General features: G+C 38.1%; 2 protein-coding genes across 3 annotated transcripts in view; one reads left to right on the top strand and one right to left on the bottom strand.

Moving 5' to 3' along the window:
- Positions 1 to 22,154, top strand: part of LOC149565205 (uncharacterized) — a 321,656-nt gene that overhangs the window by 244,066 nt on the left and 55,436 nt on the right. The window lies entirely within an intron of this gene.
- LOC149565206 (uncharacterized) lies at positions 19,335 to 19,860 on the bottom strand. Its single transcript, XM_089823339.1, has 2 exons — positions 19,715 to 19,860; positions 19,335 to 19,575 (listed from the first exon to the last, which is right to left on the bottom strand). The coding sequence occupies exons 1-2, from the start codon at positions 19,858 to 19,860 to the stop codon at positions 19,335 to 19,337; spliced, it is 387 nt and encodes a 128-aa protein (XP_089679465.1).

The raw sequence follows: 22,154 nt of genomic DNA, 5'->3' as shown, positions 1-22,154 counted from the left end.
AAACTATGCTCATCGGGCTCCCGAAATTAACACAAAATGCCCGGAAACACCACAAAAACACTAATAAACTATCTCAGAAGTTTAATCACGTCCCAATACATATATTCAGCTCTATTTTAACAGCTTAAATTCTGAAATACAGCAGCAACCAAAACTGATATGAAGTGCTCAACTGAAAACACCAAACTCATGCAAAAAACACACCCAAAAACCCACAAATCTACACTGTTCAGCACAAAGGCAAACTCTGTATGAGCATGCACATGGAATGGCTTCAAACTCCCGTCCTTAGCCTTCCTGGAAACCTGCAAACTCCCGTTGTTGGGTCTCCCTGGAAACCTGCAAACTCCCGTTCTTGGGTCTCCTTCTCCACAGGTTTGGCAGCCTCTGAAGAATAACAAAAAATGAGCGAAAATCAAGTCTGGAATCCCCCCAAAATACCTCCAAACCTCTTTAAAAAGGGCATAACTGTAACTCACGTCTAAGAGAGGTTAATGAAACATATTTTAATAATAATTATCATTTATTAGTCCAACGGTTTCCAAAGATTAACTCCCTTTTTCCGAAACTTCACTTTCTTGGGCCTGCCTGTCTTAGCAAAGATTATTATTTTTTAATTATTTGAAAAGGGGACATGACACTTACCTAGTAACGAAGAAATCGAATCAAAAGGCCTCCAAATGCACTCGATTCCGCCTGTTTCTTGCCAAGAACTCCTCCTCTATCCTCTCCTCTCCAAAATGCCCTAAGCAATGTAAAAATAGAATGAAAAAAATGTGTTTTTTCGTCACTTTATGTGACTGCCGGGCATGGGCGATTTTTTTGCAAAAAATCGTGATTTTTAGGCGATTAATCTTGCGATTTTTTGGAAAAAAATTGCAAAAAAAATCGCGATTTTTGGGGCGACTAAATCACCGGCCCCATAAAATCGCGATTTTATCTCGTATCGCTGATTAATCGGTGATACTCACATCTATGGATAAAAGTATCCAACAGTAGGATATGTCTAAATGTATAGTTCTTCAAACTTTTATAGAAAGCATGATTGGTTCTGGATTCTTGTTTTACATCTAGAAGTGAAACTTCTGGCAACTTTACATGACAATGAGTTGATTGCCTTCAAATTAGAGAGGAGGGGCCTATCCATATTGTCCTTAAGGACTAAATTGAGATGCTTTATGAGAAGAGTCTATACAGATTGGAATCAATTTCTTCAAAGAGAAGGAATTAACATTTAGAGAGATTTTGACAAGCCATTAGAGATAAGCTTGGATGAGGAAGTCAACTTATTGATGCAAGAACTTGAGCTTCAGAGGGAGCAACTAGAGGATCCGCTTCATTTGATTTCCGAGGATCTTAGTGATATTGGTTTAGAGGGAGTAGACCATGTTGAGATGGTTTCTCTAGTGATTAGAAAATTGTAGTTGTCAGAGGATGATGATTCACTGGATAGAGTCCCATGTATGTATGCTGGAAGGCCTTGTAAGGGAGAAGTTCGAGGTGCAATCCCTTGTTAATGAGTTCTTCTCTATGAGGGAAAAGTTCAAGGTGCAATCCCTTGTTAATGAGCTCTTCTCCGAGAGGAAGAACTTCGAGGTGCAATCCCTTGTAGCATTTTTCTCTAAGATGGATAAATTTGAGGTTTCAACCCTTGTAGCATTTTTGTCTATGAGAAAAGTTCGAGGTTCCAACACTTGTAACATTCTTCTTTGTGAGAGAAGTTTGAACTTTCAAGTTTTCAACCCTTGTAGCATTCTTCTTTATGAGAGAGCTTTGAGGTTTTAATCCTTGTAGGATTTTTTCTCTATGGGAGAAGTTGAGTTATCAACCCTTGTAGCATTCTTCTCTGTGAGAGAAATTTGAGGTATTGGCCCCCATTTCACCCTATTGTAGTAGCCATGACATCACATCTTGTGGGAGTAGCCATGACATCACATCTTTTGACTTTATTGTTCACAAGAAATCCTTTCTAGCCAAGAGGGAGTGTTGATTTTTTTGTAGATAGGTTGGATTCCTTCTTGGGCTGAACTAAAGCAAATGATATGCTAATTGGCCTTCAACCTTAGCATAAAAGATTATTGATTCATAGTAATATAATAATCATATTGATAATATAGTTATTATATTATTGCAAGATGTTATTATATAATGAGATAATATAATTATATCATTAATAATATAGCTATATTTCTTTGTGATGATATCATTATCTTATAATTATAATAATTTAGTAATTATATTATATTAAGGGGCCCAACATTATTATATTAATATTTACTTAATGATGGCTCAAACTTTGGAAGGGTGGTGTCTCTTTGCAAATCTTATTTGTTTGGTATAAAGGAAGACTTATCTTCCTTTCTTGGATACCTAGAAAAGAATATACATTTGTTTTATTGAGTAGATGTTGTGCTCTAAGGTGATGATAAGAGTTTATCATCTATGGTTGGGAAGGCAACAAATTTGATGGTTTGCTTGTGGTTAATGAGCACTACTATAAAATCAACATGAAAGTGCTTGCAGGAAATCAATTTAGGGAAGTTAGATACTATATGTCCACTTCCCAAAATTGCTTGCCTATTTTAGGATTTCAGTAGGGATGAACTACCATTCTTTGGATGAACTAACCCTCGCACCACCTCAATTTTGCTAGCGCTTCGGTGAGCTAGGTGATCAAGACAACTTAAATGATAAAGGGAGATTTAAATTACAAGAAGTGGAAAGTAAAAGAACTTAGATCAAGTATACTAATTGATACAAATGTTTGTCTATTGAAAATGAAAGGACTTACTATTTCCTAACTACCAAGCTCTGCAAGCTCATTGTGCAAGACATGTACATATCAACAATGGTCAGTTGGAATTTATAGTGACATTAGATTACTTGCAGGATACACAATATTAAGACTAGAGTTTCCACCTTAATACCAACAATCTCAACTTCAAGAGGAACATGTACACAACAGCTCAACAATATCCCAATTGCAAATAACAGTATTATCATACTTGTGGGAGAGTTGTGTCCTAACACAAGTAGGATAGAAATACCATCACCAACATATCTGACACACATATTTGTACCTTAAGTATATAGACATGTGATTTTCAAACGTTCTACCATTTGTATATCAGTCATAGTGAGATCATCACTCTATGATTCTCTAAGTCAGATAATTGTGGAAGGCCAAGTTGTAAGGTTTCTTGAGCCACGTCTTGATTGTAATGAGCAACAGTGATTGTCTAAGTATAATTGATATCTTAGATTGCATATTTTTCTATTGATTTCATTATCTTGTTGCAATATTCCTTGGACGTTGTGAAGTTATCTAGATAGTTGAATAATGAAAACAAAAAGAATCTAGTCTATAATAAAGAATTTTGTACCAAAGTTAAAACATTGATGAAGTGGATACATTGTGTGTTGCCAAAAGAACTTGTTTTGTTGTACAATTTATCAAGTATTGTAGATTTTAAACAATCAAGTTTATTAAATCAAAGAGACATAAGGTGATGTAAGTTTATCACATGTTATTCTTTTGTGTTGAAACAAAGAATGGTAAATTAAATAGAACTTTAATGGAAATGAAAATTGTAGTGGTCAATCCAAGGGAATGAGGAATATGTTAGCATGAATGCTGATAATATTCCTATGGTGGAGTATCCTAGCATTGCAGGAAGTATTTGGGAGATTGTGTGATCGTATATGTTGCATTCATGGCAGTGTTTGTCATTGATGTCAACATACTGAAGACCAATAGAGCAGCAGATAGAGATTGAGACCCTACGATTTGAGTATTGAAGATGAGGTCAAGCATAGTTAAGGACATGTTCTATAGAGTGTCCTGATGCTATATGGTTAAGAGTAGATGCAAAAAGTTGTAGACTGGTAATAGTTATTCGATACATACAAAAGACAGGATATAGACAGAGTTCCTGAGAAGTGGTTCCTAGTAATCAGATTATATCTCCTATCAAGGATAGAATCTAGCTATGCGCAGTTGTATAGAGATAGAAGGCATCACGATGATGATGCCAGCGAGTGCGGAAAGTCTAAGGTTGCATGTGTGAAGGATTTGTAAAGATTGTGAACAAATAATGTAATGTCCCCTTTCTAGCATTCATAGCATGATGTTGTCGTTAGCCTATTTCCCCACAGTCCCGTAGGCTAACTAGGACATTAAAGGGGCTTAGAGGCCATTTGGCCTAGACAGTTTCAGTTGCAGGTCTTTCTGAGGGGTTTTGAGGCAACTTTGGGCATACTTACTATTTATAGTAAGTCATCTTGGACATGGCCGGACATTCAGTCACAGTGGTATGTCGATGGTAATTGTTTAAAATCGACAAGAAGATTTATTTATCATTGATAAGATTTGTTATGCATTGATAAAGCCATTTTATAAAGTTAAATTTAAATATTTAACTTTATTAATGCATAGACTATAGTTTGTGGGAAATATTTAAATTAAAAGAGTTCCCTTTATTTTTATAACACATTGGAGACATAAGGTACATAAAGGGAGTTATGTTTTATCCCACATTGAGAAAACGAAGGATTGAGCTCTTGTGAGAACACTATAAAAGAAATGGAAGAGCTTTTTTTTTAGGTATGCTTGGATGAAGATTAATGTTATGTTGTTGGATATTTGATTATCGGGCTTGGAGGACGGAATCCCTCTTTGCTAGCATTCGCTTTGCTGTTGGAAGACACAGTCAGGAGGATCAAGGGTGTTTTCACTTCAGGAAACACACTGGGTTTCATTTGGGGCGTTTGCATAAAGAAATTTACAAGGGTTTGAAGTGCAGATCTGAAATTAGTTTTTGCTACAGTCGGCATGAACAGTATTTTGCTACAGTACGGCGTGAACAGTGTTGGTATCAAGTTTACTTGTTTTTCCAGCTGATTAGAAGTTTGGAGGGCTTACCGACTACATCTACAAAATACTACGGCCACTAATTCCAGGTTTCTTCTGTCAAATTTTGATATTTTGCATAATAATTGTTGAATACAAGTCTGAATAGTTGTTGCAGCCTTTAAGGCAGCTGTAAGTGCACATCTACATTTAAAAATCACCCTTTATTAGCAGATTGAAAGAGTTTCCAAATTTTTCATATACTATTGAATGTGTACCAAGTGTTTGTGAAAATGTTATGATGTGTATTATGCATTTTAATGTCACTTCATAGTTGTTTGTAAATCTACTCATTGGAAAGCAATTTATTGAGGAAATCAGCTTTATGAGTTTGCATACAAAGTGTTTGACAATATTCCTTAAGTTAAATTTCTGCAAGTCAAAGTTCAAATCATGGGAGGATATTACAGTGGTATCAGAGCTATAAGTCCTGCCATCCTGTGGAGGTCTTATAGGAAATTTGGAACTGGCGGATAGAGGGGAAAGTGTTTGATGAAATGTCAAAACACTAAAATCAGAGCATTTATGTTTGAGCATGCGACAGGGGCCTTATAATTTCTGCAATACCACAGCAAGACAAAGTAGGAGTTCAGACCTGCAAAGCAAACAGTCTAGTTCATCTGTACAGGGGGGTATAGAATCCAGTCATACAGACACAGCGGAGGTATTCCTTGATCAAGACAACAATATGGGTGACCGAGATGACATGAATACAAGATTAGGTGGAGGCGGGAATGCCGGTCCAGAGCCTGGAGAGGAAAGATTCTTACAGTTATTAGAGACCTTGGTACAGGGTCAGCGAGTAGCAGAACAAAGGGCACAGGAACAGAATCAGAGATTGGATCTTATGATGCAGATGATGGCTCGTCAAATGGGGTTGAATGCTAACATGGGTGGAGGAAATAATCAGAATGGTAACAATCAGAATGGAAATGATCAGGATGAGACACATAATGGAGATGAACAAGTTGGGAACAATTTCGGTCATGCACCCCAACGAGCTAGGACAGTGAGTTCAAGGCCCATGATTCCTACATTTCCTCCTAGAGCTCCAGAGCAGCTCGTACCAGAGCCCCAGATTACTGATATACAGGACCAGTTGAGGAGAGATTGGGAAGCCGGAGGGCCAGATTTTACTGCTGCAATTACCTTTAGGGAGTATATGGATGTGCGGATGAAACATATGCCACATAGACATGACAGGAACCAGAGCTATGAGCTACGGAAGAAAGTAGGGAGACTTGAGTTACCATATTATGATGGCTCAGGAAAGTCTACAACAAGAGCTTGGGTTCAAAAGCTTGACACATACTTTCAATTGAACCCTATGCCCGAGGAAGAAGCTATTAAGTACGCAGCAATTCATCTGGATGGGTTAGCATACGAGTGGTGGCATCATGGTATGGTCACTATGGGACATGCACACATTACCTCATATGTGGAGTTTACAAAGAGGCTGATTGAACGTTTTGATAGGAAGGATCCAAAATTCCATTTTAAGGAGTTAGCTCAGCTTAAACAGTGGGGCTCATTGGAAACATACATTTCAGAGTTTCAGAAACTTGCAGTGTTAGTAACAGATGTATCTGAACGGAGGATACTAGTTCTATTTATGGATGGGTTAGCTGATCCGTTGAGAGGGTGGATTAAAGCTCTCAACCCTCCCACTTTGCAGGAAGCCATTAAGAAAGCTCGTGACATGGATTCCTCTTCATCTTAAAAAAATAAATTCTAGGCAAAGAGTTTCCTTTCAAGGAAAGATAAGGACAAGAAAGCTTTTCATAAAGAGGTTCAACCAGCTAAGGAGGAAAGTAAGACGTTGGACAATGAGACACTTAATGATCTCAGGAAGAAGAAGCTTTGTTTTCATTGCAGGGAGCCTTGGGATTTGTCACATAAGTGTCCATTGAAAGTAAAAGCTAAGCAGATGGAGTACTTTTCAGCCGAAGAGTCAGTAGATGGAGATTCAGAGCAGTCATCTGAATCAGATGGAGATGATGATAGTTCTTCACAGGAGGAAGCACGCGGTGATAGCACGATAGCTCAGTTGTCAAGTATACAGGAGGCCGTCACTTTCAGAGTTAGGGGAACCTTGGATGGACAGAGAGTTGTGGCACTCATTGATACAGGGGCGACACATAACTTCATTGATGAGAAGTTTGTGACACGCAGAGGGCTACATACAGAGGAGCATAGGGGATTTAAGGTGATGGTTGCCGATGGCTTCAAAATTGAATGTACCAAGAAAATCTCCAACTTGCAGCTTCGTTTGGGAGATTATGACATGACAGGGGATTTCTTCGTGGTCAACATTGGTGATCAGGATATGGTGCTTGGGATGAACTGGATGAAGTCTCTGGTAGAGTTCACATTTAACCTTAAGAAAATGGAAATGAGGTTTGAGGCAAATGGTAAGAAGATAGTGCTTAGAGGTTTGTCAGATGGGAGACTTCGAGTGGTGTCACTCAAGCGGATGCAGAGTTTCTTTAGACATGATCAGGTGCAGTGGGCAACAGAGTTTAGAGTAATGCCTGAGATGACAGAGCAGCATAAACTAGAGTATCCACTTGATGTACAAAAAATAATAACCAAACATACTAAGGTGTTTGGTGAGATACCTCCAGGGAGACCCCCGGATAGGGGAATCGAGCATGTTATTGAATTAGAGGAAGGGGCTAAGCCAGTTATCATCACACCTTACCGCCATCCGAAGAGATATAAGGATGAAATAGAAAAGGCAATTAAGGAGTTGATTGACATGGGGCACATACGGCCAAGCAAAAGTTTGTTCGCTTCTTCAGTAGTATTGGTGAAGAAGGATGGTACAATGAGGATGTGCATTGATTATAGGGAGCTAAACAAGAAGACAATCAAGAACCGATACCCTATCCCGCGCATCGATGAGCTTATTGATGAATTGCATGGTGCATGCTACTTCTCCAAGATTGATTTGAGATCCGGCTACCATTAGATATGGGTTAGAGAGGTGGATGTGGAGAAGACAACTTTTAGATGCCACTATGGACATTTTGAGTTTTTAGTCATGCCCTTTGGGTTAACAAATGCCCCTGCCACTTTCCAGTCCTGTATGAATAGAGTGTTCAGAGATCAGTTGAGGAAGTTTGTGTTGATATTTTTTGATGATATACTGATATACAGCCGTACTTGGGAGGAACATTTGAAGCATATTGATACAGTGCTCAGTATTCTAGAGAGGGAGTCATTATATGCCAAGATGAGTAAATGTGAGTTTGGGATGACAGAGTTGCTCTATCTAGGGCATATTATTAATGCAGGAAGTGTTCGGGTTGACTCAGACAAGATTAGGGCCATTCTGGATTGGCCACCACCGAGGAACACTTCACAACTCAAGGGATTTCTTGGGCTTTGTGGGTTCTACCACAGATTTGTGAAGGGATTTTCACAGATAGCAGCACCACTTACAGATTTGACACGGAAAGATAGTTTCAAGTGGTCAGAGAGGGCTCAGGATTGTTTTGACAGGTTTAAGGAGCTGATGAGTACATGTCCTGTTTTAGCCATTCCAGATTTCACTAGGCCCTTTGAGCTGCAGTGTGATGCCTCGGGAGAGGGCATAGGAGCTGTTCTCATGCAAGACAAACATCCCATCGCATATGAGAGTAGAAAATTACGAGTTGTGGAGAGAACCTACAGCATCTACGACAAAGAGATGCTAGCAATCATGCATGCGCTAGCTAAGTTCAGGCAGTACTTAGTGGGTAGCCGATTCACAGTAAAAACAGATCATAATAGCTTGAAACATTTCCTTGGACAGAAGGACCTTAATGACAGGCAACAGAAATGGGTGAGTAAATTATAGGTCTATGATTTTGACATAGCCTATGTCAAAGGGAAGAAAAATATTGTTGTAGATGCTTTATCTAGAAGGCCTCATTTGATTGCTGTTGGGATAGTCATGGATGATTGGAGAGAGATGATCTTGGCAGAATATGCTAAGGATAGTTGGGCATCTAGCATTATTGAGGGAGCTATTCAAGATAGTCGATACGCTGTCGTAAATGATCTGATCATCTACAAGGAAAGGATTTATTTAGTACCCAGGTCTGCTATGAAGCAGAAGATTTTGAGGGCATTTCATGATTCACCAATGGTAGGACATCCCGGATTCTTTAAGACATATCGGCAGGTGAGAGAGCGCTTCACTTGGAAAGGACTCAAATAAGAGGTGCTTCAGTTTGTTAGGGAATGCCTTGTGTGTCAGCAGAACAAACAGGAACATTCTTTTCCGGGTGGTTTACTACAGCCCCTACCCATACCAGAGAAGAAGTGGGATAGCATTTCCATGGATTTTATCACAGGCCTCCCCAAGGCACAGGGTCGGGATTGTATCTTTGTTGTGGTAGACAGATTGACGAAATTTGCACATTTCTTTGCAATTTCGTCTACATATTCAACAGCACAAACAACATAACTATTTTTTCGAGAGGTATTCAGACTACATGGGATACCACGGAGCATAGTCAGTGACAGAGACAACAGATTTATGAGCCACTTTTGGCAGGAGTTGTTCAGGTTATGTGGAACAGAGCTCACTCCGAGTACCAGCTACCACCCCCAAACTGATGGGCAGACAGAGATAGTGAACAAATGGGTTGAGGGGTAACTTTGAAACTACATTGCAGGAGAGCAGAAGGCTTGGGTGAAGTGGCTACATCTAGGGGAGTACTGCTATAATACCTCTTTCCATATGTCTATTCAAATGTCCCCTTTTATGGCACTGTACAGGTATGATGCTCCTAATTTTTTGGATTTGTTATTTGGGGACAGCAGGGTGCCTAAGGCCAAGGATACTTTGCAGGAGTGTCAGGACATTATGCGATCCTTGAAGGAAAATTTGCAAAAGGCACAAAATCAGCAGAAGCAATATGCTGATCAACACAGGGTTGAGAGGTCTTTTGAGGTGGGAGATATGGTGTACCTCATGTTACAGCCGTATAGACAGTCCTCTCTCAAGAAGAGTGGAGCAGAGAAATTGAAACCACGCTACTATGGACCGTTCAAAGTAATCAGGAGAGTGGGCGAAGTAGCTTATGAGTTGGAGTTGCCTGCAGACAGTAAAGTGCATAATGTGTTCCATGTGTCATGCCTTAAGAAGGCATTGGGTCACAATGTGGTGCCTTCACTAGTATCTAGGGAGAGGGTGCTTTGCAGGAGGACTATCAGGGAGTATCTAGTGAAGTGGAGGAACCTACCTGTTGAGGATGCTACTTGGGAAAATGAGCAGATATTGCAGCATCCAGAGCTGAAATTGCTTGAGGACAAGCAATTTTGGGAAGGGCGGACTGTAATGTCCCCTTTCTAGCATTCATAGCATGATGTTGTTGTTAGCCTATTTCCCCATAGTCCCGTAGGCTAACTAGGACATTAAAGGGGCTTAGAGGCCATTTGGCCTAGACAGTTTCAGTTGCAGGTCTTTCTGAGGGGTTCTGAGGCAACTTATGGCATACTTACTATTTATAGTAAGTCATCTTGGACATGGCCGGACATTCAGTCACAGTGGTATGTCAATGGTAATTGTTTAAAATCGACAAGAAGATTTATTTATCATTGATAAGATTTGTTATGCATTGATAAAGCCATTTTATAAAGTTAAATTTAAATATTTAACTTTATTAATGCATAGACTATAGTTTGTGGGAAATATTTAAATTAAAAGAGTTCCCTTTATTTTTATAACACATTGGAGACATAAGGTACATAAAGGGAGTAATGTTTTATCCCACATTGAGAAAACGAAGGATTGAGCTCTTGTGAGAACACTATAAAAGAAATGGAAGAGCTTTTTTTTAGGTATGCTTGGATGAAGATTAATGTTATGTTGCTGGATATTTGATTATCGGGCTTGGAGGACGGAATCCCTCTTTGCTAGCATTCTCTTCGCTATTGGAAGACACAATCAGGAGGATCAAGGGTGTTTTCACTTCAGGAAACACGCTGGGTTTCATTTGGGGCGTTTGCATAAAGAAATTTACAAGGGTTTGAAGTGCAGATCTGAAATTAGTTTTTTCTACAGTCAGCATGAACAGTATTTTGCTACAGTACGGCGTGAACAGTGTTGGTATCAAGTTTACTTGTTTTTCCGGCTGATTAGAAGTTTGGAGGGCTGACCGACTACATCTACAAAATACTACGGCCACTAATTCCAGGTTTCTTCTGTCAAATTTTGATATTTTGCATAATAATTGTTGAATACAAGTCTGAATAGTTGTTGCAGCCTTTAAGGCAGCTGTAAGTGCACATCTACATTTAAAAATCACCCTTTATTAGTAGATTGAAAGAGTTTCCAGAATTTTCATATACTATTGAATGTGTACCAAGTGTTTGTGAAAATGTTATGATGTGTATTATGCATTTTAATGTCACTTCATAGTTGTTTGTAAATCTACTCATTGGAAAGCAATTTATTGAGGAAATCAGCTTTATGAGTTTGCATACAAAGTGTTTGACAATATTCCTTAAGTTAAATTTCTGCAAGTCAAAGCTCAAATCAGGGGAGGATATTACAAATAATGTTATGTAATTATGAAAAGATGTAATGTGTAATTTTTTATCTTAATGAGGTCCTATTGTAATTGTAAATTGGGAAAACCTCAAGGCCGACTCTAAGTAATTTGATGACTTGGTATAAAGGAAGGTTATTTTAGTTGTGATTGAAAAGTATATATGAGATGCTTTTTAAATAGAAAGCGAATTTTAATGTGAACTATATGTGAGTAAGCGATCTAGGGGATTATTCTGATGCGAGTTTGCTGATCTAGTATTGAGATCTGAGAAGTATTTGGTGCAATAGAGTCACAATGAATGAATACAGTGATTATATTTGGTAGAGAGTGCTAGTGAACAACTTATCATTTTCTATTGTTTTGAAACGAATAATATAGAGGCTAGTTGGATAGTGAGTTTGGTGGTCTTGCCCCTGAAGCTGTTTGGATAGTGGGTCCTTCTGCCTTCCACAACTCCTAACAGGGTTGGAATCTCCTGACAGGGATTCAAAATCTCCTAACAAGGAATGATATGTACTAAATGTATTTCATTGGCTCCTAACAAAGTCCATCTTCTTACAAGGAATTTATATATTAGTACATCATTTTGTGGGTAACATCCCCACCAGGGTTTTCCCTCTGATCAAGGGTTTCCCTAATTAACAAATCTGGTGTTATTGTGTATGGTTATCTTCTTGTGGTTATTGCACTTGTTGATTACGTGTTTCAATTTAATAAGGATAAAAAAAGTTGTTTTGATTGCATAACTGGTGCCTCCTCCCTCTTAGTTATCGTGGTGGACTTTACTAACAATTGATATCAAAGCATCAGGTCCTTGAAGGAAAAGCTTAACAACTTAAGGAGATCTATGATGAGTCATTTCAGAAAGAATAGTTCAAAGTGTTATGCAACCAACTATGATAGTTGGAAAGAGAAGATGAAGACACGTTTGCTATGCATGGGTCCAAGATATTGATTGATTACTAAGAGAAAGAAAGAAGTTATTGATGAAGAAAAGCTTGAAGATTATATTGAAAGAAAGAGAGAGTTATTCATGTGTAATATGCTTGCCAGGGAAGCACTTTTGTTAGCCCTTTCTGAAAATGAATACAATTAGGTAAAATCTTTTAAATTATCAAATGAAATTTGAAAAGCTTTGGAATCTATATATGAAGGTGATAAGCATGCTAAGAAGGTTAGATTACAAAATTGGATATGTTTGTTTCAAGAAGCTAAAATGATGGAAGGTGAATTTGTAAGAAGCTATTTTGGTAGGATATCAGAGATTGTTGTAGGAATGGAGGACAGAAAGAGTACAAGTAGTGGAGCTTTTTTCTTAGAAGGAAGATTGGTTTCTTGGCTAAGCAAGAAACAAGATTGCATTTTACAAAGTACAGTAGAAGCAAAGTATGTAGCAGCAACAAATAATTGTGATCAAATTATGTGGATGAAGTAGGTGTTGAAGGATATTGGAGTTGAGTTTAGTGAACTTGTTATCATACATTGTGAACACAAGTACAGGGAATATGTCTTAGAGTCCTATGTTACATTATAAGACGAAGTACACATCTATTATCATGTTTTCAGAAAGAAGGTTGCAGAGAAAGAGGTTAGATTGGAGTATGTTAGTAGAAAGGAGCAGATAGCAAATATATTCACAAAGCCTTTACCGAAGGATACATTTGAGTATTTGAGAGGTATGCTTAGGGTTATGCCCCTGCCTATTTCAGAGTAGATGGTGCAGAGATTGCATCAGTTTGGTGGTACAAAGCACTATTGTTTATCTAGACTAAATGCTTGATGCCTCCTCCATGGGGGAGTATCTGTGTTTGAGTTGAGTCATGAAGGACTCTTGGTAGTTGGTATTTCAACAGTGTCTTTGGACACTTGAGCTGATTAAATAAATTGAGTACAGATTGACATAGTGATGCCTTCGTCATTGATGTCAATGGGGGAGAGAATGCATGAAAACCATCTCCTGAGAATGGGGGATAGAAGTATCCTCTCAGAATGAGGGAGAGAGTGCATGAGAAACATCTTTCGGATATGGGGAAGTATATTAATGAGGGAACAACAACGCTGATGAAGATTTCTTCATGAGAGATTTAGATTTGATTGATGAAGAGGATTTGGAAAGAAGATGACTACAATAGTGGAGCAGTTTGGTATTCTTGGAACTTAAATGTTTTTCATCTATGTTGTCGTCAATGCCAAAGGGGAAGATTGTTAGCAGGAATGCCGATGATATTCCTACGAGGGAGTATCCTATCATTGTTGGAAGCATTTGGAAGATTGTTTGTGTGATCATATGTTGCATTCATAGCAATGTTTGTCATTGATGTCAACACACTAAAGACTAATAGAGAAGCAGACAGAGATTGAGACCAAACGATTCGAGGATTGAAGATGAGGTCAAGCGTAGTTGAGGACATATTCTACAGAGTGTCCTAATGCTATGGTTAAGAGCGCATGCAAAAAGTTGGAGGCTGATAACAGTTATTTGAAACTTACAGAAGATAGTATACAGACAATCCTGAGAAGTGGTTCTTGGTAATTGGATTATATCTTTATCCGCAATTGTACAGAGATAGAAGACATCATGATGATGATGTCAGTGAGCGCTCAAAGTTTGAGATTGCATGTGTGAAAGATTTCTAAAGACTTTGAGCAGACAGTGTTATGTAATTATGAAAAGATGTTATGTAACATGTATTATTTTATTTTAATGAAGTCCTATTGTAATTGTAAATAGGGAAATCCTCAAGGCTGTCTCAATGAATTAATCTGACGACTTGGTATAAAGGAAGGTTATTTTTATTGTGATTGAAAAGTATGTATGAGATGTTTTTGAAATAGAAAGCGAATTGTAATGCAAACTATATGTGACTAAGTGATCTAGGGGATTATTCTAATGCGAGTTTTTTGATCTGGTATTGAGATTTGAGAAGTATTTGGTGCAATAGAGGCCAATTGGATTGTGAGTTTGGCAGTCTTGCCCCTGAAGCTATTTAGATAATGGGTCCTTTTGCCTTTTACAACTCCTAATAGGGTTGGCACAACTCCTATCATGGTTGGAATCTCCTAATAGGGACTGATATGTACTAAATGTATTTCATTGGATTCTAACGAGTGCATCCTCTTACAAGGAATTTATATATTAGTACATCATTTTGTGTGTTTCATCACCATTGGGGTTTTCCCTCTGATCAAGGGTTCCCCTAATTAACAAATCAGGGGTTATTGTGTATGGTTATCATCTTGTGGTTATTGCACTTGTTGATTACATGTTTCAGACCCCCCTCTCTATTTTCTTGGTGGATTTTACTTTCTAACAAAATCTATATGAGAATGATATTGATTTTGCTTATGTATGGAAAAGATGTAAAGGATTGTTTTTTTTCAAAATGATATTAATTTTAAACGAAATAATTTGTTTATTTGGAAAATTTCGATCAGAGAAAAATTGATCAAAATGAAGCATAGTAGATGAGAATTGTAATTGGCCATAGATGTATGAGGATGTCAAAAGTTATGTTCAAGATCATAGAATTTGTTGGTTTAAGTTGGAAGTCAAAATGTTGAATTTTCTTAGTCATTGGTGATTCCAAAGAAACTTGGGACAACAAAACTATGAGTTTAATATAAGTTTTATAAAAAGCTGGAATATATTGTTTATAGATTTTTAGAAATGGAACATTTCATAGTATGTAAGTAAACCCTTGATGTGGTATATATTATTGATATTTCTTAAAGAGATTAATAGATTACAGGATTACCTCGAAGCTATGTTTCTAGTTATGCTCTTAATGCATCCAGCATGGGTTCGCTAGAAGGTACACTTGGGCACACCTTGGGTGTGTATCCAAGCATCTATGTATACATAGGTATGTATTTAGGTATACCCAAAGGTGTTGAGCACCAAGAACCAACTCAAAACAAATTTATTTGACCATTTTTTTCCAAAAGACCTTGAATGCCCCTAAAAGCATCATCTCACACATTACAAAGATAGATATAAGAAATTTGATCACAATGAGGGGTTCTTAGAGTAGCGACCAGAATGAGGACTTGGATAACTACAAGTATCATTATTAAAAAAAAATGATAAAGATAAATATTAAATACTTTGTAGAAAATGGCATTTAATATATAAACTTATCCCTAGCATTTTGGCATTGGGCAATGATAAAGAATCATACTATCAAATGTATTTAGTTTTATAGTTCTTTTCATTAATTTTTTTATACATGCGTGCATGCCCACACACACACACTCACCTGAAACCATGTAAGCAAGGGTGGAAAAATGGTTTGTACACACGTACCCAATTCTTGTACCCTATTTACTGTGTTCTTGCATGCATCCTTGTGCTTGTATCCATACTGAGAACTTAGCTTGGAAATTTAGTCTTTTGGATAGATACCAAATTAGTTGGTTATTTTGGAGTGCATTGAAGTTTAGTTCAACTTATTGCACACAAATTGGTGGAGAAACAAAAATAGTAAATAGGAGTTTAGGAAACTAGTTGAAATGCTTATTAGGTTGATAAACTACAAATTGTTGTAATGTGAAGCATAATCAAACTCAAAGGTTAATTATTCCCCCTTCCATTGGTGCGGTTCCCTCCCTGGTTTTTCTACAGGGCTTTGGGGGCAATGCCCACGCTGTGGTCAAGAGGCAATGCCCTTTGTGGGAGTTACTATTGTAAAAGGCGTTGAGAGTTATTTTTCTATTGGACAACATATTCTAACCCTAAATTTGTAACCGACATAAGTCTTGTATAAAATGACTTAGGGTTAGGGAATTTCATATGATGATTTAGTAGCTTCTTGCAATGTTATTGAGTTGCAAGGGATTGCAGATTGTAATAAGGTTGAATTATTGAATAATAATACTTAACTTTCTATTTGGTGGACATAGCCCAAGATTGGGGGAACCAAGATTCTTCTATTCGATTTCTGTGTGCTTTATTCCTTTTGTGCTATTAGTTATGTTTGCATGCAATCGTTATATTTTTGTGTAACAATCCCAACATAAACTGGGATACAATGTTAGCACAAGTAGAGTTTGCATACCATAATTTGGAAAATAAAGTACAGGGAAAACAACATTAGTGGTTTTGCATGTTTAGTGTAATGATTTTGTACTCTATGGGCGTGTAAAAAAAAAAGTGTAGGGTTCTTGACTACTGTGTGTGAGAGTACAAATACACTAGAATTGTGGGTCGTACGGTTGTGTTGGTTGGGGGGCAGTACAGATGAAGATGGAAGCCGTACAATGGCAGATAAGTGGTCATATGGTGGCAAATAAGTGGTCATACAGTGGCAATAAGGTGGCCGTACGGGGGACACCCATAAGCCATACGTGTAGACCAAAGAAACGTGAATCGGAATCAGATCGGAATCGGCAAGGCCGAATCGAATCGTGAATCGGCGATGAATCGACGATGAATCGGCAAATTTGAAAAAGCCCTTTAAATTTAAAGATTTTAACAATTTAAAACTTATTTCATGCACCCTTTATTGAATATAACTTAAGCACACTATAACATCATCAAATAGAAGTTAAAACTTAACATACATAAACATGGAACATAAAATCCATCACATACGTAACTATGTTATCTAAAATGTAAATTGTAGGCTAGCTGAAGTAAATAGAAATCAAATGATCATAATGATTTAAATCATAGAATGTATGTAAGATGATCCATAAGACATCAAATCATAAATGTATGTAAGAATCTAAGATGAAGATCCATGAAAGTTTGAAACATATGTCTATCATTGATTCAGTATCAATATCTGTAAACAAAATATAAAAACAAGGCTCTAGCTCAAGCCTCAGGCTCAGAGTCATCATCATCCTCAACATCATCCTCAAGCTCGGCTACAGCCTCAGCCTCAGCCTCTGAGTATCCAGTCAGCCTAGTAGCAAGGCGTCTAATGTAGGTCCTAGAGGACTGTCGAGCCATATCTCCCGCATGTAAGATGGGCTCACGAACTTCGCTAGGGCCTGTGTCTGTGCGTGCACGTGTGCGTCTACCAATGCCTGAAGAACGTGCTCTAGCTGCCTCAGCCTCTATATCCACCTGGTCAATCCACGCACAGTCTTTTTCAGTGAAGACTGGATCTACAACCTCTGTGAGCCACTCTGATTCTAGATCAATCTCCTCCAGAATGATCGGAGAGGAGTCAGTGCCCAAAATCTGTCTGATCCTAAGACGGAGGTTGTAATGAACGAAGACAAGATCATTCAACCTCTGCACTGTCAACCTGTTTCTCCTCTTCGAGTGGATGTGCTCAAACATGGACCAACTGCGCTCACATCCAGAAGCGCTACTTGGTTGACTCAGAATACGAATGGCAATTTTTTGAAGTTTTGGGGTTGTGGCCCCAAACATTTGCCACCATCTATCTGAAATAAGGGAAAATAAAAATAATTAGTCTCATTTACAAATTACAAATTACAAGTTAACTCTAAAATTACATAATCAACTTTAAGTTTAGAATCTAGATTCATGAACATTGAATATATTATTTAATTTTTACCTGGTTGTATTGTTTCTCGAGCATCTCTGGCTACCCTGCTAGAGAAAAGTGGCCCTTCTTTATTATTGAACTTATCAAGCTCAATAATTGCAGCACTGCTATCCTCATCAGTACTCAACCTCTGGATCACTGTATATAATCCGGTGAGAACCTCCTCATTCACCTTGAAGTCAGGACGGAAACGAAATGCCGAATTCAAAAAGTAAGCTGCTGCATGGATGGGTCTGTGGAGCTGATTCTGCCATCTCCTATCAATGATGTCCCAAATAAGGGCATACTTCTCCTGCACTCCTGCATACTGAGCTCTAATGGCCTCCTTGGCCCTATCCATGCCCTCATATATGTAGCCCATAGAGGGCTTCTCCCCATCAGCAGTTCGTAGGAGAGATACAAGGGGCTCAGTGGCCTACATATAAAGTAAAACAAAAATTTGAGTCAAAACTTAAACATAGAATAATTCAATAATATAACTTAAGGTAAAACTAAATCATTAAACAATTAGCATAGTAAACTGTAAAATATTAAATGTTAAATTGCAATAAAATTACCTTAAGGATTTCTTTAGCAGGTTTCCAAAAACCATCATCATCAAATATGCAATCCACCACATCTATCCCTGCAGTGGTCGTAGCATAGGAAGATGAAATCCACTCCCGCCCAAGAAACATGCTCCTCAAATCAACCCTTGATGTCAACAAGGACTGCAAGGTGATGAAATTTGAGGCAAACCTCGTGATCCCTGGACGAGCTAACTCTTTGTCTCCTGTGTACTTCCTCATTGTGCTAAGGACAAATGAATGATAATAAATAAACTTGCATATGTTTTTTGCCCTTTCCACACATGACTTGACCCACTCAAGTTTGCCAATTTCCTCCAACATGAGGTCAAGGCAGTGTGCTGCACAAGGGGACCAAAATATGGTGGGGTGCCTCTCCATCAAAAGTTTGCCTACAACAATTTTAAGATAATTAGAAATTCAAATTTCAAACATGTTAGAACTTAGGAAACTTAGAAATTCTAAGTTAGAATTAGAAAAAGTTCAAAATTCAAATAAATTTATTTTCAAAACTTAAAAAGTTAAAAGTTTACCTGCAGCAACATAACTTGCTGTATTATCCGTCACCACTTGCACCACATGTTGTTCCCCCACCTTTGCTATAACTTCCTCAATAACCTCACATAAGTATGTGGCGTTTTTTACATGAGCAGAAGCATCAATGGATTTGAGGAACATGGTATATCTTACAAGTAAGAAAACAATGAATTATAATTACTATTAGCAATCAACAAATCAAAATTTGAAATAGTCAATCACGATTCAAAATTATGTATGTAGGAAAGTAGAATGATCAATCACCTCCACAAGATACAAGAAAATTGAGGAGTGTTCTTCCCCTCCTATCTGTCCAACCATCAGTCATGATGGTGCAACCCTTTTCAATCCACTCCTTTCGGTTGTCCTCAAGCTCATGCCTCATATCCTCAACCATTTCCTCTAGGAGGTATCCACTCAACTCAGCCTCAGTTGGGGCTTTAAACCCCGGACCACAAATGGTAACTGCATCTATCATGTTCTGCCAATAAGGAGTCCTGTCACAAATAGATAATGATATTGATTAGAAATTTAGATGTCAAAAACTAAAATCATAAACCAAGTAGATATAATTAAAGTTTTACTTTTACTTTTAACTTTAACTTTGAAGATAACAAAGAAAAAAGAATCAATTACCTGGCTGCAATAAATGGAATGTTGCAAAAGTACCAGAATTTGCAAATCTCTTTTCTGGCAGCATCATGAATCTCCTCGTTCAAACCCATGCCCTCAAGCATGGGTTGGGAGCCAGGAGTAGTGCGGGGCACAAAGTAACTATCCATTCTGTTTTTCCGCACTCTAGGCCGCAATAGGTTGGTGTTGGACTCTGTCTCAATATGAGACCGACTACCACTAACACTCACATGAGCACTAGCACTAGGATGAAAAGGAGGCCTAGAAGAACCCTCTCCAACACAACCTACGGATGCGGAAGCTGATGCAAATGCACTTGCAGATGTAGATGCGGTTGCGGATGTGGGAGCACGAGAGCCAATACCTCTTAACCCTTCAAGTTGCATTTTCTTAGTCAACTTGTCTTGTTCAATTTTTTCTAATGCCATTAAACAAGTACGTTTTGCCTCAGCAGTTTGATGAGTGCAAACTGTGACATCATGGCCAGGTATGCCAGCAATGTGGTATTTCAATCTATAGATACCTCCCGAATTTATTTTTTCTTTGCAAAATATACATTTTGTTTGATATTTGGTTCTCCCAGGAAACTCTTCATTATATTTCCAGCATTCATCTTTTTTACCCATTGTGGAAATTGGAAAATGAAAGCAAAGGGCTGCTGCAATAAAAAAATTCATGTAAAAAATCAAAGTTTGCAACTAATAAACAAAAACTACAAAACAACAAACCCTAGTTTGCAATTTAGTAAAAATAAAAAACATTCAAGATTTGCAAATGAACACTAAAAGAATTTAACAAAAAATGCATACTACACTAACATGGAAAAAGAAAACCAACACTTACCTCTTGCAAATGAGTTGAGGAGTGTTGATATTGACTCCTTAATGCTCCAAATGCAATTTATGGCCTCCCCAGATGGACTTCTGATCTCTTTGGTGCTCTTCCTTCTTGCCAGTTGGAAACCTATGGATTCTCTTCTCTTCTTCTCTCTCACTCTTCCTCTCTTCTACTCATACTAAGCAAATAGAAGGCTCTTTAGGGTTATAACAAAGAGGAAAGTCAACTTAGAAAGCAAATAAAACATGCGTTTTTAAAAAAAATTTGAACTTTCTATCCTTGCTGCCGCGACCGATTTCTGGAGATTCACGATGGCGATTTTGGCGATTTTTGCCATGAATCGCCGATTTTAGCGATTCAGGCGATTCACAGGAAAAAATCGCCACCAGCGATTTCCGATTCCAAAAAAATCGGGAGCCATGAATCTTATCGCGATTTCGGCGATTTCATGGCGATTTTTGGAACTTTGGTGTAGACAACTTAGTCATACGGTGATTGTAGGAGTATGGTGGGGTGAAAGAGGAGGGTGTAAGGAGAGTGCAGGACTGTACGATAGGTCGTATGTTGGTATTGATGGAGGACAAAAATTATGTATAGATGTGTGGCTTGAGGATGAAGGTCATACAACCAAAACAGTTGCGGATAAGAAAGTGGTGCGGTTGGATATCTAAGCCCTACGGTGAGAACACTCCTATTCATTCACAGTACATAGATTCTGATGAAATCCAGACACCAAAGAATAATGATTCAAATGTAGATAATGCTTCAAGAAGTATATATGCCGAAAGATGATGTTTCAATTTGCCAAATTTGAGCGAAGTAATACAAGTGACAGAATAGGGTGAGGGTTGAATCCCACCGAAACCGAAAAGACCAAATAGAGGAGATCTTTCACTTCCAAAATGGCAATCAACAAAGAATCTCGACAGGAATTTGCAGAACAAAGAAAATAATCCAAATTGCATGATTAAAGACTACTTACAAGCCGTGCTTAAATACCTGTCGGGAAACTTTGCGAAGGTGTACAAAGATAGCCGACGGCGACACAAACTATGGAAACAAAAGTAAAAATGGGTCCGAGATACATTAAATCAATCGGCTCGTTACAATAGTTTGATAAATGATTTATTAATATAACAGGAACATTACAGTCCTCCCGTCCCAAATTTTGCTTGTCCTTAAGCAAATGCAATGTCGGGTGTTGGAGAATGTGCTCGCCCTCCCATATCGCGTCGTCCAATGGCAAGTGTTTCAAAGCACCAAATATTCCTTCACAGTGCGGTTCCGTAGAGTCTTCTCATGAACTTCAATGATCTCAGCCGGTTCCAATATGAGCTTGCATTCTTCATTGAGTGGTGGGAGGTGTGTGGTTACCGTGACATTTTTCCCTATGACCACCTTCAAGCATGAAACATGAAAAATGTTATGAATGCAGCTTCCCTTTGGAAGTTGCAGCTCATAAGTGACTTCACCAATGCGATGGATGATGCGATAGGGGCCATAATAATGTGGCTTCAATTTTTCTTTTCCCTTCTCCTTCAATGAAGATTGTCGATATGGTTGGAGCCTGAGATAAACCAAGTCTCTTACTTCGAAACTCTTTTCA

This window comes from Cupressus sempervirens, chromosome 3 (genome assembly GCF_028749045.1).
Source record: "Cupressus sempervirens isolate cs-2001-9-10 chromosome 3, ASM2874904v1, whole genome shotgun sequence".
Taxonomy (NCBI): Eukaryota; Viridiplantae; Streptophyta; class Pinopsida; order Cupressales; family Cupressaceae; genus Cupressus; species Cupressus sempervirens.
This window is presented reverse-complemented; position numbering and strand designations above follow the sequence as displayed.